This window comes from Spinacia oleracea, chromosome 6, assembly GCF_020520425.1.
Source record: "Spinacia oleracea cultivar Varoflay chromosome 6, BTI_SOV_V1, whole genome shotgun sequence".
Taxonomy (NCBI): domain Eukaryota; kingdom Viridiplantae; phylum Streptophyta; class Magnoliopsida; order Caryophyllales; family Amaranthaceae; genus Spinacia; species Spinacia oleracea.
In genome coordinates, this window is record NC_079492.1 from 133522006 (window position 1) to 133544795 (window position 22790).

At 35.9% G+C, this 22790-nt stretch overlaps 1 protein-coding gene and 1 long non-coding RNA gene across 5 annotated transcripts; one reads left to right on the forward strand and one right to left on the reverse strand.

Annotated features, from left to right (window-relative positions):
* Positions 1 to 13585: 13585 nt before the first annotated feature.
* LOC130463624 (uncharacterized) lies at positions 13586 to 14410 on the forward strand. The gene has a single exon (XM_056832809.1). It carries the CDS (start codon positions 13586 to 13588, stop codon positions 14408 to 14410), a length of 825 nt encoding a protein of 274 aa, XP_056688787.1.
* Positions 14411 to 15162: 752 nt separating this feature from the next.
* Positions 15163 to 17470, reverse strand: LOC130464184 (uncharacterized). Of its 4 annotated transcripts, none has more exons than XR_008924526.1 (4): positions 17080 to 17470; positions 15821 to 16219; positions 15667 to 15739; positions 15163 to 15561 (listed from the first exon to the last, which is right to left on the reverse strand). It is a non-coding gene; the product is annotated as an uncharacterized lncRNA (long non-coding RNA). The 4 variants fall into 4 exon arrangements; XR_008924524.1 differs by having other exon boundaries at positions 15821 to 15951; positions 17080 to 17455; XR_008924525.1 differs by having other exon boundaries at positions 15816 to 17457.
* Between the last annotated feature and the right edge of the window lie 5320 nt (positions 17471 to 22790).

Consider the following 22790-nt stretch of genomic DNA (forward strand, 5'->3'; position numbering starts at 1 on the left):
TGGGGGTATTTGGGCACTTTGGAATGAAGATAACATCAAGGTTTTGAATACGACTTTAACACACATATGTGCACATTTAACAATTCTATATAAACCAACACACACCACTCTCCTTATATCAGGTATCTATTGCCCAGCGAAAGAAGAGGAAAAATCGCTCTTCTGGGATGATCTTTCCTCCTTCTATGAAACACCACCCTCCCATGGCTCCTAATTGGGGACTTTAATGAACTCCTCTCCCCAACTGATAAACTGGGTGGAAACCCCATTCATTCGCATCAATGTAAGCGCCTCCCGACCTTCCTTTCTAGCCACAACGCTATCGATGTTCCTTGTGTACAAACGGCTTACTCTTGGAAATCTAATCAAGACTCCTCCCTCCTTGAGCGTATTGATCGCACCATTGTTGATACACATTTTTCTAACCTTTTTCCTAAGAGCACTGTTAAGTATGGTATTTTTTCGGTATCTGATCATGCTCCTGTTATCTTTGACTCAAACTCCGAATACATCAATTCTAATCGCCTTTTCCGCTTTAACAACATGTGGACGGTTGACCAAGATTCTCATGACATTGTTGAAAAAGAATGGAAAATCCGGCGAGAAGGCTCTCGATTTTACAGGATCCGATCTAAACTTTATGATATTAAGCTTCGCCTTCGGAAATGGGCAAAAACAAAATATGGAAATAATATTACTAAGTTACAAAAAAATAGCGACAAAATCACGGATTTACAAACAAAATTAATAGTACAACCTTTCAATAATATCCTTCAAGATCACCTTCTACGAATGATAAAACAAAGAGAAAAATTACTTGCTTTCGGTCAATCCGCCTGGAAAAAGTTTAGTAAAAAACAATGGCTTACCCAAGGTGATAGAAACTCCCGTTTCTTTCACCAAATCAAATCCCAGTCGGCCAGGAACACGATATATCGTCTACAAAACGATTTAGGGCAATGAGACTCTGATCCCATCACGGTCCAAGATATTCTCCTTAAATCCTTCAAACATCGGTTCTTATCCACATCAGATCCTAATAGACAACTTGATCTCTCCTTTCTACCACAATGGATTTCTCAGGAACAACAAAACGATCTCGTTCAACCCTACTCTGATGACGAAATTAAAGAAGCCTTCTTCTCAATGGATCCTCTCAAATCTCCGGGATCGGATGGGTTTGGTCCACAGTTTTTCAAAGCTTACTGGCCAATAATTGCTTCAGAAGTTACTACTACAATCAAAGGATTTTTCTATCATGCCAAACTCCCCAAAGCCCTGAATCACACCATAATTGCTCTTATTCCCAAAAACGATACCTCAGAAAATCCCAATCATTTCCGACCCATCAGCTTATGTAATACCATCTATAAAGCAATATCGAAATTATTAGTCAACCGACTAAGACCTATTCTTCAACATCACATAAGTCCCTATCAGAATGCCTTTACTGCCGAACGTTCTATCCACAATAATTTACTGATAGCACAAGAAATTTTAAATACCTTCCAAAAATCCACTTCAAAGGTTGGATGGTGTTCTCTTAAACTCGATATGGAAAAAGCTTATGATAGAATCGAATGGGACTTCCTTTGGCCACCCTTTCCTCCCTTGGGTTCCCGGACCAGTGGATTACCTGGATTAAAGCTTGTGTCACAACAATCTCTTACTCTCTTAAAATCAACGGCTCTACAACGCATCACTTCTTACCTACAAGAGGTATCCGCCAAGGAGACCCTCTCTCCCCGTATCTCTTTCTAATCTGTATGGAAGTTTTCATTTTTATGCTTTCCCAAAGTAGCACACTTCCAAACTCAGGAATTGGAATCCGTATTGCCCCTCTTACTCCGAAAATTCCCTGCCTCCTGTTTGCTGACGACAGTCTTCTGTTTGTTAAAGCTACTTCAACAGCTACAAATCAATTAAAATCTGTGATAAATTCCTTCTCCAACTTATCAGGTCAACTAGTTAATTTTCATAAATCGGCGATCATCTTCTCAAAAAAAATAGAACATCCCCGTAGAGATTTACTTGCTGGAAATTTCTCTATGACTAAATCCGCCTCACTCGGAAGATATCTAGGTGCCCACTTCTCATCCTTTAAACCTACCAAGTCAGATTATAATGCGATAATCGAGAAAAATATCTCTCGAATCAACCTTTGGCATGCTAACTTCCTTTCTAAAGCGGGTAGGTCAATCCTCATTCAAAGTAATCTTGAAGCACTATCGGCATACGTCTGCTCCTCCTTCTTACTACCTCAAAAAACATGCTCGAATTTGGACTCTATCCATCGTAACTTCTTCTGGAAACAATCCGCTTCCTCTAATCATACCCCGCTTATCTCATGGAACAAAATTTGCCAACCTAAAATTCTAGGGGGTTTAGGTCTCAGGAAAACAAGACCTCTTAACCAAGCCTTCCTTGCGAAACTTGGCTGGAAAATCTTAATGAACGAAGGAAACCTCTGGGTTTCTTTAATTAGGAAAAAATATCTCCCTAACTCGACCTTTTTTGAATGTATTCCTAAAACAAAAGACTCCTCTATCTGGCGTCATATCCTTAGCCAAAGAGAAATTCTGCGCAAAGGTATCCGTTGGAAAATCGGGAACAGCAAATCTATCAATTTCTGGCTTGACAACTGGGTTATCCAGGATAATCTCCTTAGTCACTTAAAATTGAATATTAATACAGTCAATTCGAATCTACGTGTCGCTGATTTCATTCTTCCTAACCACGAATGGGATAGTGATAAATTAAAATCTATAGTTCCTCCTTCCTTAGCAACGAAAATTAAAGGGTTACCTATTCCAACTAGAGACCTTGAGGATTCTCCAATTTGGGGAGCCACTTCGTCGGACGAATTTTTCGTTAAATCTGCGACTTGGATAGCTCATGGGTTACATTCTTCACCCCATACATGGAACTATAACTGGATCTGGAATTTAGACATTCCACCTAAAATAGCTATTTTTCTATGGCAAATTTTCCATAATAGCATTCCAGTAAGAGGTACTCTCCATAAACGTAACATCCTGCCTTTTGATGTTTGTGTTAGGTTATGATACATATGACAATTCATAAATCATGCGGAAAAACCATAAACCCAGGAAAACGTATTATTTACACATAATCATTTAGCATAGATTAGATGCATACTCTTTGTTGCGTGCCTTCCCTAGCTGCGCCCGAACCGAACAAGAACAAGTCTTTAGGACTCCAAGTGTCGTCCCTCCGTAGATAGTCCACAGCACGTCCGGATCCGCCTTAAGATTGACCAACTAGAATCGCCCTTAAGGTACTATTATTTTCGGCACTTTATAGGCAAATGTGTGACTGAATTTTTCTCTCAAAAACTCACTTTGAATACTTTGAAACTTGTGTTATAAATTGTGAGCCCTAGCCTTATATTTATAGCGGTATGGAAAGGGAATCGAAATCCTATTCAGATACAAATTAATTAAACCTAGAATCCTACAAGAACTCTAATTTAATTAATTTATCAAATAGAATTAGGAATTTAATCATTAACCGAACTCTGCATGTTTTAGGAAACGTGCACGAACACAAACACTTGCACACACACGCACGGCAGCCACGATGGGCCCCATGCGTGCGCGCGAGCAGCAGCCCACTCAGCGCCCGCGCGCGCTGCGCGCTGCGCGTGTTGTGCGCGCTGTGCGCGCTGTGCGCGCTGCGCGCTGCGCGCAGCCTGCTGGGCCTGGCCTTGCGCTGGGCCTGGCGTGGCTGTTTGTGCGGCGCGCTTGGCTTGCTGGGCGATGGCCTGGCTTCGTGCTGGGCCTCGTCCGGCAGGCCTCGTCCGATGCTTATTCGTACGATGCGCTTCCGATTAAATTTTCCGATTCCGGAATTCATTTCCGATACGAACAATATTTAATATTTCCGATTCCGGAATTAATTTCCGTTTCGAACAAATATTTAATATTTCCGTTTCCGGAATTATTTTCCGATTCCGGTAATATTTCCGATTCTAACAATATTTCCGTTTCCGGCAATATTTCCGATTCTGGCAATATTTCCATTTCCGATAATATTTTCCGACACGTACCATGTTTCCGTTTCCGGCAACATCTACGACTTGGATAATATTTATATTTCCGATACGATCCATATTTCCGTTTCCGGCAATATCATCGTTTCCGGAGTATTCATTCCTTGCCTGTGACGATCTTAGCTCCCACTGAAACCAAGATCCGTCGGTTCCGAATATTCATAGATGGAGTATTTAATGCTATTAAATACTTGATCCGTTTACGTACTATTTGTGTGACCCTACGGGTTCAGTCAAGAGTAAGCTGTGGATTAATATCATTAATTCCACTTGAACTGAAGCGGCCTCTAGCTAGGCATTCAGCTCACTTGATCTCACTGAATTATTAACTTGTTAATTAATACTGAACCGCATTTATTAGACTTAACATAGAATGCATACTTGGACCAAGGGCATTATTTCCTTCAGTCTCCCACTTGTCCTTAGGGACAAGTGTGCATTTCCTAATTCCTTTGTCGCTCGATGCTTGCTCTTGAACATAAGGTAAGAGTTGTCATCCTTATTATGTCCAGAGGTGTTCCTCGGTTTCAGAGTTCAACTGATCAAATAAACAGATAATCATAGCCTATGATTCATCCGAGCACGGCCATGCATTTCACAGTTTCTAGCTCTCCGAGTGGCCTTGTACAACTTTTAAGCATCTCATCCCGATTTATGGGAGGACAATCCCAATCTTGCGATCTTGAGATTAGACTTCGTTTGATAGGTGATTACCTGAGCGTTGCCTTTATAGCCTCCTTTTACGGTGCGACGGTTGGTCAACGTCAAAGCAACCAGTTCTCAAACAAGTAATCTCAAATCACTCAGGTATTGAGGATTTAGTGTCTAATAATTTAATGAAATTTACTCATGACAGATTTTCATCTCTTACAGTAAAGTTTCATAGGTCTTGTCCGATACTAGTCTTCCCAAAGTAAGTATCTATGCAAATGATTATGACATTGCCATGTCCACATAGTTCAAGAAACAGAACTACTAGTCATCTTGCATTCTAATCGTCTAACGTTTTCTATGCGTCCAATTTTACAGAAAACTCCGATTAGGGACCATTTTCAACCTTTGACATTCAGGTTCACTTGATAGACATTTCTTAGTCACAGGACTGGTCCTGACAGTCTATCTTAAATATATTGTCAAATTGAAGGGACTCATCATTTAATACTAAACCAAGATTAAATGGAATATGAAAACACATTTCATATATGATAAATGTTCAACCCCAATGTTTTATAACCATGGGCCTCAAACCCATCTTTAAAACAGTTCATGGATTTCAAAGCTAGGCTTGATTTCCAGTGCTACAATGTGAGTGTTGTTTCTCACTTGTTGCATAGGTTTAGTTATCATGCTTTGCCAATCTTAACATCCTTTTCATCGAATGTTCTTCGAGATATGATGATAAGATCTTTTCGAGTTTGTTTATTATGTGATCTAGTCTTTCTTACTTCGATGGTGGTTTTACTCATTTTGCAATGAAGAACCATCAAGTTAGCAGACGTTTTTCTTGCTTCAAGAGTGGTTCCACGCATTTTTCAATGAAGAACCATCAAGCCAGCAGATAGGTGATCTACCCAAGTTCAGTGAAGAACTTTAAACAACCCTGTTTTATTGCTTCTTAGGCAATAATTACTTTTACTTCAACTGTATAGGTTGCTAGTGATGCTTTGTTTGGATTTACCTATCCAAGCAGTTCATAGATATGTGGAAGACTCTCCAACTATATCTTAGAACATAGAAATTAATATTTTAATTTCCCACGCAACAACTCATGGTCTCCAATCCATGTTGCCATTTCAAAACACGATGCTCTATAGCTCGTCCTTATCAATGGTTAACTCCAAAGGGTCTTGCTTGATCCTTTGCCAGTGTTTATGCGTGTAGCATCAATATTTAGCGTATCTTTATTTCCTTGAATCAAGAACTATTCCTATGTACCTTTTCAAGTACCATAAGTATTCTTGATCTCAATCTAGTTGATCTTTACTTAGATCAATAGAGATTGGTATATGTTCGTCATGGCTAAAGTCATACGATACGTTTTTGGCGATCCTCATATTATATCATACATGATAAATTCTTTTGCAGAATAATTCCCAATTGAATTCTATTCATGTAACTTTAGCTTATCTAGTTTCAGTAGATACTAAATTTAGCTAAATTCTTTGACATATAATATAGGTTAAGAATCTCATTTAGACTCTTTGATGTTTAACTTAGTAAATGCTTATACATAGTTCAAACATCCTTTACTTAGATTTATTCACATGGGTCGAATATCTCCAATGGAGTATTTCGTGTTTGATTTAGTAAATGCCATTACTTAATCCAAAACAATATCATAAGATCTTTGTAAATAGATCTTAATACCCAGTATGTACTAAGTTTCGCCATGGTCCATCATTGATGAATAATTTCAAATCTAAGTCATTAGCATTTGAATGTTATTTCACAATAGAGAGATATGTGTGTGATACACATAGGACCAATTAAGTTTTACGTACTCCCACTAAACTTCTTATATATTTATAAGAATCATGTATATTTTATGAAACTAAAATACTTATTAGCTTCACTAAAATACAATTTCAATTCCCAATTGCTTGCTTAAATCTGTACTTAGATTTCCTAAGCTGGCATTCATTTCAAGCATTATTTGGATCCACAAATCCTATGACATGCCATGTACATAGTTTTCTTCCAACATTTGATTAAGGAATATGTTTTGTCATCCAATTGCCATATGTACCAATATGCAATCATTGCTTGATTTATAGACTTGAGCATTACGATTATGCATGAGGTTTCAACACAATCCATGCCATGAATTTGCTTGTAACCTTTTAGCAACTAATCTAGCTTTGTGTTGTGAACACAATTTCATGTTTGATGGTTTTTATCCTTAAAACAGACTTGCAACCAATAGGTGTGAAACTATTCTTGCAAATCAACAAAATTTTAATTTTGTCATCAAAACATTGAGTATGTTTTATGGCCTCTAACCATTTAAAACATTTGAGTCTATATATGGCCTCTAACCATTTTAGGGAATCTGGGTTTCGTCATAGCTTTCTTACAAGTCACAAACTCATTAATCTACATGATAATAGTTTGACTGCAAGTTGTAGGTTTCTTCACTATCTAATGGAAGAATCTCATAGTTTCATTGACCTGATCTCTATGTTTCTTCACTATCTAATAGAAGAATCTCATAGTTTCAGTGACTTGAATTCTATGCCTACTTGGGTATAGAACATCAAACAATAGAATATCAATAGCCACTTGAAAGTCCTTTGAATATTCTGTTCTCCTTGAAGCACTTGTAAAGTCTTCTAAGAGATGTCTATTCTCTAAAGCCACTTCTAAAGTCCTTAAAGAATAAGTTCGGATTTTCTAAAGCACTTCGAAAAGCCTCCGGAATGTCCGTTTATGTTTGTTGTTTGCCTCGAAAACTTTCGAGGTCTACTTTCTCCCACTTGTCATTTTGGAAACGAATCTCCAAAAGGACATTATTTCGAGCAAACAAACATTATGTTCTCAAAAATTCGTGGTAGAAACAATACCCTTGTGTCTCATTTGAATAAATCACAATGAAACATATATCTATACTTGGGCCTTAGTTTGTTGAATCACAAACACTAAGCTCCCACTGAGTTTAGGAACTCTTTAGATATATTATGAAAAGATATTCTGAAATTACTTTTCAATAGCTTTGACGAATTTGGTTTAGTTTGGTGGTAGTTGAGCATTTTGTTTTAGAAATTATAGGAAAAGTCTTTATGATTCATCATTGATCGAATCAAGTACTAATTGACTTCGATCATTCCAACGTAGATATGCCATATCTTATGGAGCTAGATTGTGAAATTACAACACACAATCATTGATGATCATATTTGGTCTCAAGTAATCATCAACATGATCTAACCCAGATCTTTATGATTTCTTGCCAAGTGGATTTTATACTTCTGAATCTTTGAACTAGCCAAACAGATTCAACTTATATCACATTTGAGTAAATAAACCTATATTCACTCAAATCCATGTGAAATAATAAAGTCATAAAATCTTTCTTTAGCTTTGAACTCTATTGTCTAGGCGTTCTAACAATAGTTCATATCTTTTGTTACTTTCAACAAGTAAGACTAGTTGTCTTAAATTGATCTAGAAATCAATGAACTTTCAAAAGTCCATAAAAATAGAGCTTTTGAATGTGAACTTGTTGATATGGTCTAAGCAACAATGCCAAAGATTAGTGGAACTCAAATCAAGGGGTTGATTTGAACCTAGTAAAGTTCTTTAAAGAGTTGTTTGTTTTAATCAAGCATATTGACTCAACCTGTAAATGACCATTTCATTCAAATAAACAAACAAACATTGTTTTTGTTTTTCTGAATGTGAGTCTTTCTGTGTTTGAAACAGAAATTTAGGTATGCTGATTATGGAACAAAATATCCATTAAGTTCCAGCCTTTGAAAGGACTTAAAACAAACTAGATGACCCTACAGCTAATGTAGCATTGCCGTGCTTCATTTCCCACTTGTAGGCCATTAGTGTAGCCTAGCTTCCATTATTTGAGTTATTACCGAAGTAAGAACCTCAAGCGGTATATGATACCAAGGAAGTTTGATTGCTAGGTCACTTCTCTTTAAATATAAACTTATAGGTAGAAACGGAATCGTAATTCCTTTCATTTGTTCCTTTGTTTTCCTATTTCTTGTACCCTTTCTTATAGTCTTAAGAATTGAATTCTTTAGTGTTGACTTTTATACTTTGTTAGACATGTCCAATGTCACTCCAACAAGGTTCTTTACCATTTAATTTATGTTGAACATTCTGTTTCAACTAGATGATCTTACCAGAAGCTTCTAAAGTTCTCTAAGCATCGATCTATTTGAATGTCTAGGGACTAGACTCATTCGAGAATTAAATGGACAAAGATATTAGGTTGTTAACCATTGGTAAAGCTGAGCGTATTAAACTCAATGCTTTATGATCTCAAAACTACATTGTATTTTGAATTCACAAGCACCAATTGGTTTGCCATTCGATTTTGATATTCGAAAACAACCATAAAAGTCGCTATAAGAAACGTACATTTTAAATTGCTCACTTTCTCTCATTTCCGTGAATCGTTCTTGGATTCACTACCAATCGAGGAAATTTACTGTTACCTTTCTAAAAGGATTTATTGCAGTGCAAGATATTTAATTATAAACAATAATTAAAACATACATTGAAGCATGCAAAGTCTAAACATTTATCATGAATAATAACTTGAAATTAAAGCAACCATGCAATTCAAACAAGTTATTAGCATTTTATTCGATTATATTGTTCCGGCAGGTGTGAATAAAATGATTCCAAGACCCTAAAACCATTGAAGAATTAAGCACAGTTTGTCGACTCAATTCTAAAACATTTTAGGTAAGCAAAAGCCTTTTGCTAATAGTCTAGAAACTACTCTTGGTTGATAGGTACGTCTAAGAACTTATTAGGTAAACCTATCGATTTTGCCACGACATAAAAGGACTCCTTACTTATATCGTTGAGTTTCACCAAAACTAACATGTACTCACAATTATTTGTGTACCTTGCCCCTTTAGGACCAATAAGTAACACCTCGCTGAGCGAAAACTATTACTAGATTGATGTAAAGGATATCCAAGCAAGTGTATATTTTGGCATGGCACCTTTTAACTCAATTTTTAAGTTTGGAACTTAAGGCTCTTACTATGTTGGTTAGATTTTAAGTGAACTAAAATCCTTAATCATGCAACATAATCAAGCTTTTGATCTCATGCATTTTAAGACATATTTAAAAGCAATAAATAACTTAAAACATGCATAAGATATTTGTGATCTAGTATGGCCCGACTTCATCTTGAAGCTTTGACTTCAAAGTCCGTCTTGAAAATCTCCGTGGGAGGCACCATTTTCTTCAAATAGGATAAGCTATAACTAATTACAACTATTTGATGGTTCGCAGACCATATTTGAATTGAAAAATAACTTTGGTACTTTAGACCAATTACATTCAAATTAATGGTACGCAGACCATATTTTCTATCCTATTTGGGCCATACTAGTCACTTCATAACCTGCAAAATAGTACATATACAATATATACCATTCACCCATTCATTATCATGAATGGCCCACATAGCTGGTTAGTAAAACACATTATGCATCACGTAAACATTTGCAGCAATTAATCAAGGGCACCAATAATCTACCAATTATTCAGTCCTTATTAATTCTAATCAAGTTGTTTTAACCTTAAGGATTTGTAGACCTAATCAAGAGTTTATGACTAAAAAGCGCTCCCACTTAAACCAATAAATTCATATGCTTTACCAATTTTAAACATAAAAATGTATTTCTAGTCTAACCGGAAACATACAAATTTAATTAAAATTTAAAGCTCATATAAATTTATAATTGAATCCAAAAAGTTTAATTTAATTTCAGTCGCATTTAAATTAATTCATGATTTTAATTTTAGTAAAATAATTAGAATAAATAACATTTATTATAATTATAATATTCAAAATTAAAATCCAAGAAAATAATTTAAATTATTAATTTTAAAATTAATTAAAATTACGTGAACTGAAATTTTCAAATTAAACATTCAAAACGATCTAATCGTAACGCAAACACCCTACGCGTTGCACGCCCATGGGCCGCACGCACACAGCCATTGCTGGCCATGTGCACGCAGCCCATGCGCTCGTCGCATAGCTGCTGCATCCCTATCGCAAGCCTCCGCACGCATTGGTGATCGCTGCGCGCGTCAGCGCTCATCGCACGCGGGCTATCGCTCGCAGTGCGCGCGCGACATCGCTCGCTGGGCGCGCGAGCCATCGCTCGCTGGGCGCGCGACATCGCTCGCTGGGCGGGCGACATCGCTCGCTGTGCGCGCGAGCAATGCTAGGCGCAGCGCTCGTGGTACGCGAGCTTGCGCTCGCTGCGCGCGAGGCTGCGCGCTCTTGTGCGAGGCAGCGCGCGTTGTGGCGCAGCTCGCTTGCTGCCCACACGCGACTGCCTTGGCTCGCCCTACGCCCATGCCCATTCGTCCATTGGTCCTGGCACACGACACAAGGCAGGGCTGCTGCCTTGTGCTCGTGCACTACGCCCTTGCTCATTGCATTCGTGCCGCATGGGCGACGAGCTCCCTTGCTCGTCGTCGCATGCCCGCATTATACAACACCCCTTAAGGGTAACACGAAGCGTCCATTGCTTCGTGCGTGCAAGTTATATGAACGAATCGCATAAAAATTTAAAATTTATATTTAAAATTAATGACAAATTATTAAATAATATTAATTTCATAATTTTAGGGCGAAAAATCGAAAATTTATTATCCAATTGATTTCCGATTGTTATGGATTCAAGTCTAGGTCATAAAAATTTAAAATTTATCGTAAATTTACAATTTTTATGGTGGTTTTTAATCATAGGTTTCTAATTAAATTACAATTAATTATGAAAATCAAATTAATAATTATTCTAATTTTCAACAAATTAATCATAATTACAAATTAGATTGCATAATTAACAAGACTAGGCATTCAAACTTGTTAAACATATGCAGTAGGTCAATCAAAAATTCAAGATTTATCAACAAGAATCGCAAATATTTAATTTAACATCTTAAATTTACGAAATTTTGCATTCGAAAAACTAAAACCTTCGAAAAGTCATAGTTAGGCTTCGAATTTGAGAATTCTGGGTTCGGCAGAAAAATATTATTTTTGTCAAAATTTTAGAATGCCTTTTACATGCGGAATTGACACAAAAATCACTCAATTCGGATGAGTAACGAAGAAACTGCCGAAAAACTGCGTACGTATAATTAAATAAACGCAATTTGCAATTAATTAAAAATTACGAAAATTAATCACCCCTTTTAATTCTTGCAAATTTGTAATATTTAACCATGTTCATGCAATTTAGATTATGAAAATAATAAGGGGCTCGTGATACCACTGTTAGGTTATGATACATATGACAATTCATAAATCATGCGGAAAAACCATAAACCCAGGAAAACATATTATTTACACATAATCATTTAGCATAGATTAGATGCATACTCTTTGTTGCGTGCCTTCCCTAGCTGCGCCCGAACCGAACAAGAACAAGTCTTTAGGACTCCAAGTGTCGTCCCTCCGTAGATAGTCCACAGCACGTCCGGATCCGCCTTAAGATTGACCAACTAGAATCGCCCTTAAGGTACTATTATTTTCGGCACTTTATAGGCAAATGTGTGACTGAATTTTTCTCTCAAAAACTCACTTTGAATACTTTGAAACTTGTGTTATAAATTGTGAGCCCTAGCCTCATATTTATAGCGGTATGGAAAGGGAATCGAAATCCTATTCAGATACAAATTAATTAAACCTAGAATCCTACAAGAACTCTAATTTAATTAATTTATCAAATAGAATTAGGAATTTAATCATTAACCGAACTCTGCATGTTTTAGGAAACGTGCACGAACACAAACACTTGCACACACACGCACGGCAGCCACGATGGGCCCCATGCGTGCGCGCGAGCAGCAGCCCACTCAGCGCCCGCGCGCGCTGCGCGCTGCGCGTGATGTGCGCGCTGTGCGCGCTGTGCGCTGCGCGTGCTGTGCGCGCTGTGCGCGCTGCGCGCTGCGCGCAGCCTGCTGGGCCTGGCCTTGCGCTGGGCCTGGCGTGGCTGTTTGTGCGGCGCGCTTGGCTTGCTGGGCGATGGCCTGGCTTCGTGCTGGGCCTCGTCCGGCAGGCCTCGTCCGATGCTTATTCGTACGATGCGCTTCCGATTAAATTTTCCGATTCCGGAATTCATTTCCGATACGAACAATATTTAATATTTCCGATTCCGGAATTAATTTCCGTTTCGAACAAATATTTAATATTTCCGTTTCCGGAATTATTTTCCGATTCCGGTAATATTTCCGATTCTGACAATATTTCCGTTTCCGGCAATATTTCCGATTCTGGCAATATTTCCATTTCCGATAATATTTTCCGACACGTACCATGTTTCCGTTTCCGGCAACATCTACGACTTGGATAATATTTATATTTCCGATACGATCCATATTTCCGTTTCCGGCAATATCATCGTTTCCGGAGTATTCATTCCTTGCCTGTGACGATCTTAGCTCCCACTGAAACCAAGATCCGTCGGTTCCGAATATTCATAGATGGAGTATTTAATGCTATTAAATACTTGATCCGTTTACGTACTATTTGTGTGACCCTACGGGTTCAGTCAAGAGTAAGCAGTGGATTGATATCATTAATTCCACTTGAACTGAAGCGGCCTCTAGCTAGGCATTCAGCTCACTTGATCTCACTGAATTATTAACTTGTTAATTAATACTGAACCGCATTTATTAGACTTAACATAGAATGCATACTTGGACCAAGGGCATTATTTCCTTCAGTTTGTCCGCTATGTGACACTTATATTGAAACTATTAATCATTTATTCATTCAATGCCCTTCTTCTAAACTCATGTGGGATCTCCAATTAACTAAACACTGGCTGGATTATTTTATCACCTCCCATGACCTTCTTGATAATCTAAACCTTCTCAGGAAGTACCCCACTGCTTTATGTAAGTTCACCTTCCTAATTTGGTCTCTTTGGAAGGAAAGAAACGATTGTACCTTCAACAATGCATCCTTCAGCCCATTCCGGGTTTTTCACAAGGCAAACTCTGCTTACCATGAATGGCAAACTCGTCTCCAACTTGACTATCATCAGCTTACGGGCACCCCTATTACCACCCTCAATTCCACTTCTCCACCACCTCCTTCCCCTCCAATCATGGTTCGCTGGTACCCCCCTCCACTCGGCACCTTCAAACTCAACTTAGACGGCTCCAGTAAATCTTCTTCAGCAACAGCAGGAATCATCATCCGTAACAGTGAAGGAATTTCGATTTCAGCATGTACATTTAATCTTGGTCAAACTCAAGCGTTCATGGCTGAAGCCATTGCTCTCCACAAAGGTCTACAAGAAGCTAGGCGTCTACAGATCGATAATCTCCTCATCGAATGTGATAATTTTCTTATCATTTATGCAGTTAAAGGGGTGTGGTCGACTCCTTGGAAGATCATCAACATTATTTCTGATATCAAACATCTCCTCAACCTCTTTACCACTTGGGATATCAAGCACATTTTCAGAGAAACAAATTCGGCAGCAGATTGGATAGCAAATGTCGGTCACCTAATTGTTGGGAATATGTATATAGATCCTACTAATAGCCAGAGATTAGCTACTATTTTGTGTAATGATTACTCAGGAGTGACTCTCGTGCGGAGAGGCTCCTAAGTATATTCTCCTTACCTTTCAAAAAAAAAAAAAATTCATCAGTACGACATTATTATTTTTACCACGCATTATATTGTTGGTATAAAACAAAGTTACATAGTACTAATGATGTAAAACTATCTTTAAAACTTTCTCAATCTTTCTTTGTTAGGCTTTTTTCCCCTTTTGTCAATTTAAAAGACTTTGACCACATCCAAATTTTCATAGTTTTTTGGTCTAATATTTTCGGGACCAAACTCTTGGTAAGATTCTCAGTCCAAGCTGTCAAACCCCGTAAGATTAAAAAACCTAAGACTAGGTTTGCAGAACTAAATGAAATAAAACTAAAACTGATAAATTAGTTAAAATTGGAAGGGTTGACCTGAAATTAATGACGACCTGATTAGATGAGTCGTTTGGTATAATCAATGATTTAAGGAGCTGAAATATATAAAATAATTGTTTAAAATAAAAAAAGGTAAAATACATGAAAACTTAAGGACCTTAAATTGAAACGTTACTCAAATTAACATCTCAATTTTAGTCAGTTTCAATACCTTATATTCTACTAGTCTTATATGCACGCGATGCGTGCGAGATAATATCAGAAATTTAAATTGTTTTATTGCAACTAATCACCAAAAATAATAATAGATTATCTATTTATGTTTAACAATCTCATTATGTATAGCATATATTATGTATATATGATATCTATGTATAGGATATCAATCAAGAATAATCAGCCATAATTGGCGCATAATTAGCGATACTATTGCTGTAAATTAGCAACATGATTGCTGATTATCATGGCAGAATATTGCCTTAATTGTACATTGTATATTTATACTCCTAATCTATGAATGCAAAGATACAGAGTTATCATATCTTACAAATAGTATGCCACAAAATTTGTGGCTTCACTTCTTGCACCGCAGTATTGAATGCTAGATGGTCTCCATAACTGGATGTGACTTCACTTCTTAGAACGCAACTCATTTTACTTTTAGCTTATGTTTGAGTAAGAAGTAGATCTGAATTTCTTGACTCCTCTCTTTGGTCGAACGTATTCAATGGTGTAAGCGAGTGGTGCTGACGTATAGCAATGATTTACTACTACTACTGGAACCGTCTTTACCACCTTTTGATTCCATTAGAACATTCACTCTTCACTAAAGAATGAAACCAGAAATCATATGTCAGCAAATATTGCAAAAATATGATATATTTAGGAGTACTTCGAATAAAAACATCAATCACGCTAAATCATACGTCACCTTGCAAACTCGAAAACAGGAATTTATGAACATCAATCGCATGCCCGTTGATGAGGGAGTTCAAGAAGCCCAACTGCACAGGGCCCAAAAATTTAAAAGGTGTAAGGTTTAAAAAAAGGGCCCAAAAAAATTTACTGCATCTATTATACCTTACATTGGGAAGCTGCATTCTCTTTTATCTTCCTAATGAGGAAAGCCAGCTTCCTCATTGTTTCTCACGCCATCATCATCAATCTTCCATCTTCTTTGATCTTCCATTTTCTCCAACAATTCTACTTCAAATTACTAAAATAAAGTATTCCAATTCCCATTAATCTCCCAATTGTCAACGGAAAAATACATATTTTTCTTAATGGCTATGAACATCTAAAAATCAATTCCCATTAAATGTTTCTCATCAAACGTTCTGATTTTTTCCAGTAATGTATAATCTTTTTTCCTACTCCTATATTTAATAGAATAACAGTACTCTAATTATACAAAAATGATGTACACATATAACTGGTGTATTTGAAGAGAAATCAAAAGTTGGAGCAGAGCCTTGGAGGAAGTTCTGAAAATAAATCACTTTGTTACTATATATGGCACTTCAATATTGTTAAATTGTTTAAATTTTATTGTGATTTCTAAATTATGAGCTAATTGATACTCAGAGAATGGCCCAATTTTAATTTTAGAACAGGCCCCTAGAATCTTTAAGAAGGCCCTGATCAATCGAAAACAGAAATCCAATCGAATTATAATATAAAACATCAATATCAAAGCCGATTTTATAGGGAAAGAGTAAACTGAAGACGGGCTTAACTTGTGAAATTAAAACTCAAATTCACAAAATAAAAACTGAGTTTCACATATATTTATTCAAATTACAACGGGCTTTCATAAAGTAGATCAAGGAAGACATTGTAAAAATTATAGCCTAATTTCACTAATAATTCAAATTCTTTGGCAGACCTAGTCGAATTGATTAGGTAACCAAAGAAAATAGCCCAAATATTAAACAAAAACACCACATTCAATTACTTGCCGTTAAAAATAATATAATTAATTTTCTCAAAACATACCTAATTGAAAAACGTAAACACAGTATTGACAATGTTTCAACAATTTCACAGATTCCGACTGCAATTAATAACAAAAAACTTAAATGGAACAAAAACAACAAAAGAAATCAGATCTATAGAATTAAAACTCAAACAACAGAAAATTACAGCCAAAATTATCAAATACATAAACAGATTGCATGCATAAAATCCTAGATGAAATATCCCTAAACAATTTGCATGATATCGAAAATACACAAACTCTAGATCCAAATCAAACAAAAACTATAAATAACAACGATTGAAACGGAACAGTTAAAATCAAATCTAAGATCGGAAACATAAAATAAATAGGATCGAAGAAACTTACAGATAAATGGAAAATCAAGGAATGAACCAAAACCAATATCTCCAACCAACAACTCAATCTTCCAGAAAAACAAAGACCCCAGAATAATTACGAAATAATTGAAATGCAAATCATAGGAGAGAGAAAATTGAGGCAAAAGATTGGAGGATATGATAGAGAAAATTGCGTGAGATTGTTGGTGGTGACGGTCAAGAGCAAGGAGGGCCGACCAGACTGATGGTGGTGATGGCGTTGATCGGCGACGGCTGAGTAGGAGGAGAGAAAGTATGAGAGAGAAAAGTATGTACGCTTAAACAGAGGAAATTCTCGGGTTTTGAATGAAAGGCTGGGGGGTTTAATTAGGGGTGGGGGTAATTTCGTCAATTTACAGGGGGACACGAAAAGTGGTTTTACCCTTATACCCTCAGCTGTTCCTTTATATAATAGAGATTTAAGGTTCTTGCCAAAACGCTCTAATCATTTAAGGTGACATACAATTTCAGCACCTTAATATTTAAGACGCCTAAATTGGTGTGTCAAATAGAGCCCAAGGCTAAGGCTGAAGTAAGATTCTTAACAAGTGAACCAATTTCATTGTGATATTAGTACTAAGTATGTGTTATCGTTGTTTGTATTTTTTCTTAAGACATATGCTAAACACACCAATAAGGGAAATTATAAAAAGGAAAAAAAATTAAGGACGATCACGTATTTTTGTTGCTAGCTATTAGCTAGTAGACCTATAAAACAGATCCGGACTTGATTACGTGATCGGATTTATCCAATCCATCATCGATCAACATCAAAACTGGCCTGAAATTGACTTGGTCCAAAATACTAACTAAGCCCAGAACTTCAGCAGAAAGTGAAGTAACCCGAAGCGAAAATATTTGCAAAAAATAAGTTAATCTAAACCCCTTCTGAATCAAAAACTCGAATCAATTCAAACCGAAGATCAACTTAAATTTACCAGTAGTTTATACGTAGTACTGAATAACACAATATTTTATGACTTTTTAATATTAATGTTAGTATTTTATTTTTAGTGATGAATAACACCATCTTTTATAACTTTTTAATATTATTTATTATTTTATGTCCGCATGTCTAGTTCTCAATTATAGATTAGCCAATGTAAAATTAGAATCACCTAAATGATAAAATGTAAAAATGTGAAAATGTAACTCCAATATCATAGCCAATAAATCCCATAGTCCGGCTTAATCTGTTAATAATCCGTCATGTTTCAATCCGATCCGATCCGATCCAACCCAATAACCCGACTATAAGCCGACTCGTTTATAACACAATCCGATATGAATACGTGTATAAAAAATTCGACCCGGTCGATCCGATCCGTTAAGTTTTAAATCCTATCTGATCCGACCCACAAATTATAAGGTACACCCGGTTGTATGAAGTTCTACATGCAACCGGGTTAAAAGCACATATTTTTACGGTTTAAAGGCACATTTACATACTTAAAAAGCACATTAACGATTTAAAAGCACATACTTAAATATTTTTCATTTCCTTTTACTTGCAAAACTTTGCTTTTCTTCTGTAACAATGTGCTTTAAAATTGTAAAAAGTGCTTTTATTTTGTAAATATGTGCTTTTAAACTATAAAAATATGCTTTGTAAGGGTTAAAAGTATAAAATGAACTGGTTACACGTAGAACTACGTGCAACCGGGTGTACCTTCTACCAATTGGATCCGACCCGACCCGTTAGCCAAATGAATCTGTTCCAACCCGATCCTTTTCAACCCGAATCCGATGAATCCGACCCAAACCTGATTCGTTGATCCGATTTGACACCCCTACCCATACAATATACGGAGTACGTTAAACCCTTTTATTATTTTATCGTTTTAATGATAAAATGATAATAATAATAATAATAATAATAATAATAATAATAATAATAATAATAATAATAATAATAATAATAATAATAATAATAATAATAATAATAATAAAACTTAGTACTTTATTATTATTATTATTATTATTTATTATTATTATTTATGGTTGTAATTTTTTAGGAGCTAATTTTGTTTTTTTGTAATTGTACCCCTCAGCTCACTCCCTTTTCTTTGATTGTAAAATCCTATTTGCTTTACTTTTATTTCTTTATTGTCAAACACCCTACTTGGTCACTTGCATTGTTAAAAAAAATAAGGGTATCAACTCAGATCAATGGATCGATTGTAAATGATCTGGGCCACATCGAAATAGGTTAATATCGGGTCAACATTATTCGAGTCGGTTTAGATCGGTTATAATATCTTAATTTGGGTCAGAAGTTGTTTAGGATTGAACTCAGTTTCAAATAAAGGGAAAAAGTGTTAGTGGAAAAAGTGTCAAATAAAGGGGTAGGGTGAAGTAGTTATTATTATTATTATTATTATTATTATTATTATTATTATTATTATTATTATTATTATTATTATTATTATTATTATTATTACTACTACTACTACCACTACAAGAATTTGTATCTTTAACGACAACCTAATTACGACGGGTCAAAAATTCCATCGCAAGAGCCTTTTGCGACGGGGTTAACAACTAAACAAAGACGGGAATAACCGTCGCAAATGTCTTTTACGACGGGTTAACGACGGCCCCTTTTATGACGGGTTCGTGACAAGAAATCCCGTCGTTAATCAACGATTATTGGCCTTTCGCGACGCGAATTCCCGTCGTGAATAGTACAATTTTTTGTAGTGCACGAAGTATATTTTTTTATTATTTTTTATTATTTATATTATTATTATATATATTATGTATTATTTATTATTCTTTAGTTATTAATTATTAGTTATCATTTATTATTATTATTTATTAGTAATTAATTATAAATCACTAATTATTTATTATTTATTATTTATCTATTTAGGAAAATTTGGTAATATTAATCCAACCTTTGACTGATTTTCTTTTATTAAGCCAACCTATGCGTTATTTTTAAATAATCCAACCTTTTAGGGGTATCATCTTATATCGGTCCCTTGTGACTGATTACCTGACTATCAGGTAGCTTCTTTAATTTTAACCCTTTCTCTTTTTACTTTTTTAATATGCCTTTCTGTAATCACCTTCATCTTCTCTATCCCCCTTGCTTCCTGTAGTCACCTTCACCATCCCTCCCCCTTGCTTCCTGTAATCACTTTTTTAATTTTGATAATCGATTTTTCCTAGTTTATCGTGATTTTATTCAGTTTTGATTATCGATTCAATTTGAAGTATAATTAAAGGATTCGGTTTTGATTATCGATTCAATTTGAAGTATAATTGAAGGATTCAGTTTTGATTCAATTGCTAGAATAAATTTTGTGGCTTGATTTGTGAAGATCGTGAAGTTGTGTTGGCGGTTGAGTAGTGATCAAGTAGGTCGTTTGTTGATTTGGATGCGGGCTATAATTTGATTAGAAAGTTCGTGTTCGGTTTGGTTTGATTTTGATGATTATGCAGTTGGTTGTATAATCAGTTAAAGGTTTTGGTTAGATTTTGATGATTACGGAGTACACATTTGGTCAGTTGCTGCGCGTAAATGTTAGTGTTGGTCTCGGATTCCAGAGGTTATGAGAGAGAATGGGGTGATGAAATTATGGTGGGTAGGTTTTTTTTTTGCTTTGGTCGTAGTTTTTAAGATCGTTTATCGGGAAAAGCAGAGGCACGATTATTGGAACTCTGGAAGCAAGGGAGAGAGAAAGGTGAGCTGAGTAGCAGGAGGCAAAGGGCTGCCAGAGGTGGGGGTTGAAAGCAGCAATGGTGGTGGTATTCACAGTGAAGAGGAGAGAGAAAGAGTGAGAGAGCCGTGTGAGAGAGGGGAAGTAGGCTAAAAAAAAGTGTGGGTTTTTCTTTAAAGTTAAAATAAAAATAACCAATTAGAGAGTGACACGTGGCATGGTTAACCTATAAAACTGGTTACTAGCAGGTCATGGACTAATATAAGGTGATACCCCTAAAAGGTTGGATTATTTAAAAATAACTCATAGGTAGGCTTAATAAAAGAAAATCGGTCAAATGTTGGATTAATATTACCAAAATTTCCATCTATTTATTACTTATTATTTATTACTTATTATTTATTATTTAGTTCAGTCCATAGTTATATGTCAACCAAACTATCGATCAATAGGTTATAATTTTGTCTATAGTTATTTAATTATATATGATGTGATATTAGAAAAGTGTGACTGTGTGATCCATGTGTATCCTACTCCATATTTAATTTATCTAATACGGAGTAATACGTACAATCATCTTTTTGTTTACTTGGTTATCAAATTATCTCAACCGTTCACATAACTACATAAAAGAAAGTTACATATACATTGTGGAATATAAATTTGTCGATTTTATCAAAAAAAAAAATATATATAAATTTGTCGATCACTATCATTCACATGCAAGCAAATAGACATGTATATTCAGTAAATCAAAGCTAATTATTACTCATTTACCCCCCTCGTTTCAAAATTATCACATATATTTTTCTAATACTAAAAATTGCAAATATATAGTGACGACAATATATACGATAAAACATAATCAAATTAGATATCATTGGAGTCAATTAATCAATATCAATTTTCCAAATATCAATTTTTTTAATAATATACTCCCTTCGTCTCTTAATACCCACCCTACTTTCCTTATAAATATGTCCCTTAATACTCGCCCCGATTCTATAAATGACATATTTTTACTAATATTTTGTCATTTCTCTCACTTAACCATGGTCCGGACATGTTCTTAATTATTTCCTTTAAAAGCATTAAAATAGTTCAACCCACCCTCACCCCCACCTCTTTATTTGACACTTTTTCCACTAACTATATTTAAAAAAAAACGGTTTTTTCATGAAATGCCTCTGAGTTTTCACGAAATTCACCAAATACACCTGTGTGTTTCAAAATACATAGTATACCCCTATTTTTTAAAAAATGCACCAAATACCCTTATTTTTAACGGAAGTCTAACTCTGTTAATATTAACTCTTAATTAACTACTTAACCCATAATTAACCTACTAAATTACTAAATTACCCCTCCCTTAATATCTCTTCTTCCACTCTATTCTTTCACTCTCAACTCACTTTCAATTACTACCGCTCCTTTCTCTTCGATCTCCTGCACCATGTCAGCCTCTTTCTCATCCGTCCACCACTACAACCGTTCACATTTTCTCCTGACCTCGCCTGACCCTTCGCCGCCCCAGGCCCCAGCCACCTTCTCGTTCACCACCACCAACGGACCAACAACACAAGCTACTGCTTCTTTCTCTTCGATCTCCTGCGCCTAGTAACAACCACCACCAACTCACTTCCCCCTTATCCGACCTCCGACATTCCCTCGTCAATTTGCACCGCCAACATCCACACAAAACAATTTTTGCAAATCCAAGAACCCTAATTCCCAAATTCAATCAAATACCCAAACTTAATTTTCCTACAAAATGGATTTTGATTCAAACGACAGCAATAAACAAAATTCAATCGACGAAACAAACAAGCACAACAATAACCCCCCACTGTCAAAATCAAATCTAACTGATAGAGCGGTGGGTAGCTGGGGCGTAATTCATCATTATCATGGAATGTTGGGTGGAATTATGGGTGGCCTGTTTCAATTCATCATCATTAATTGCTACCCCCAACTTAATTAGCTAGGTTGATTTTAGGTTTGGTTTTGACATCATGATAAATGGCAAGTGAAACCC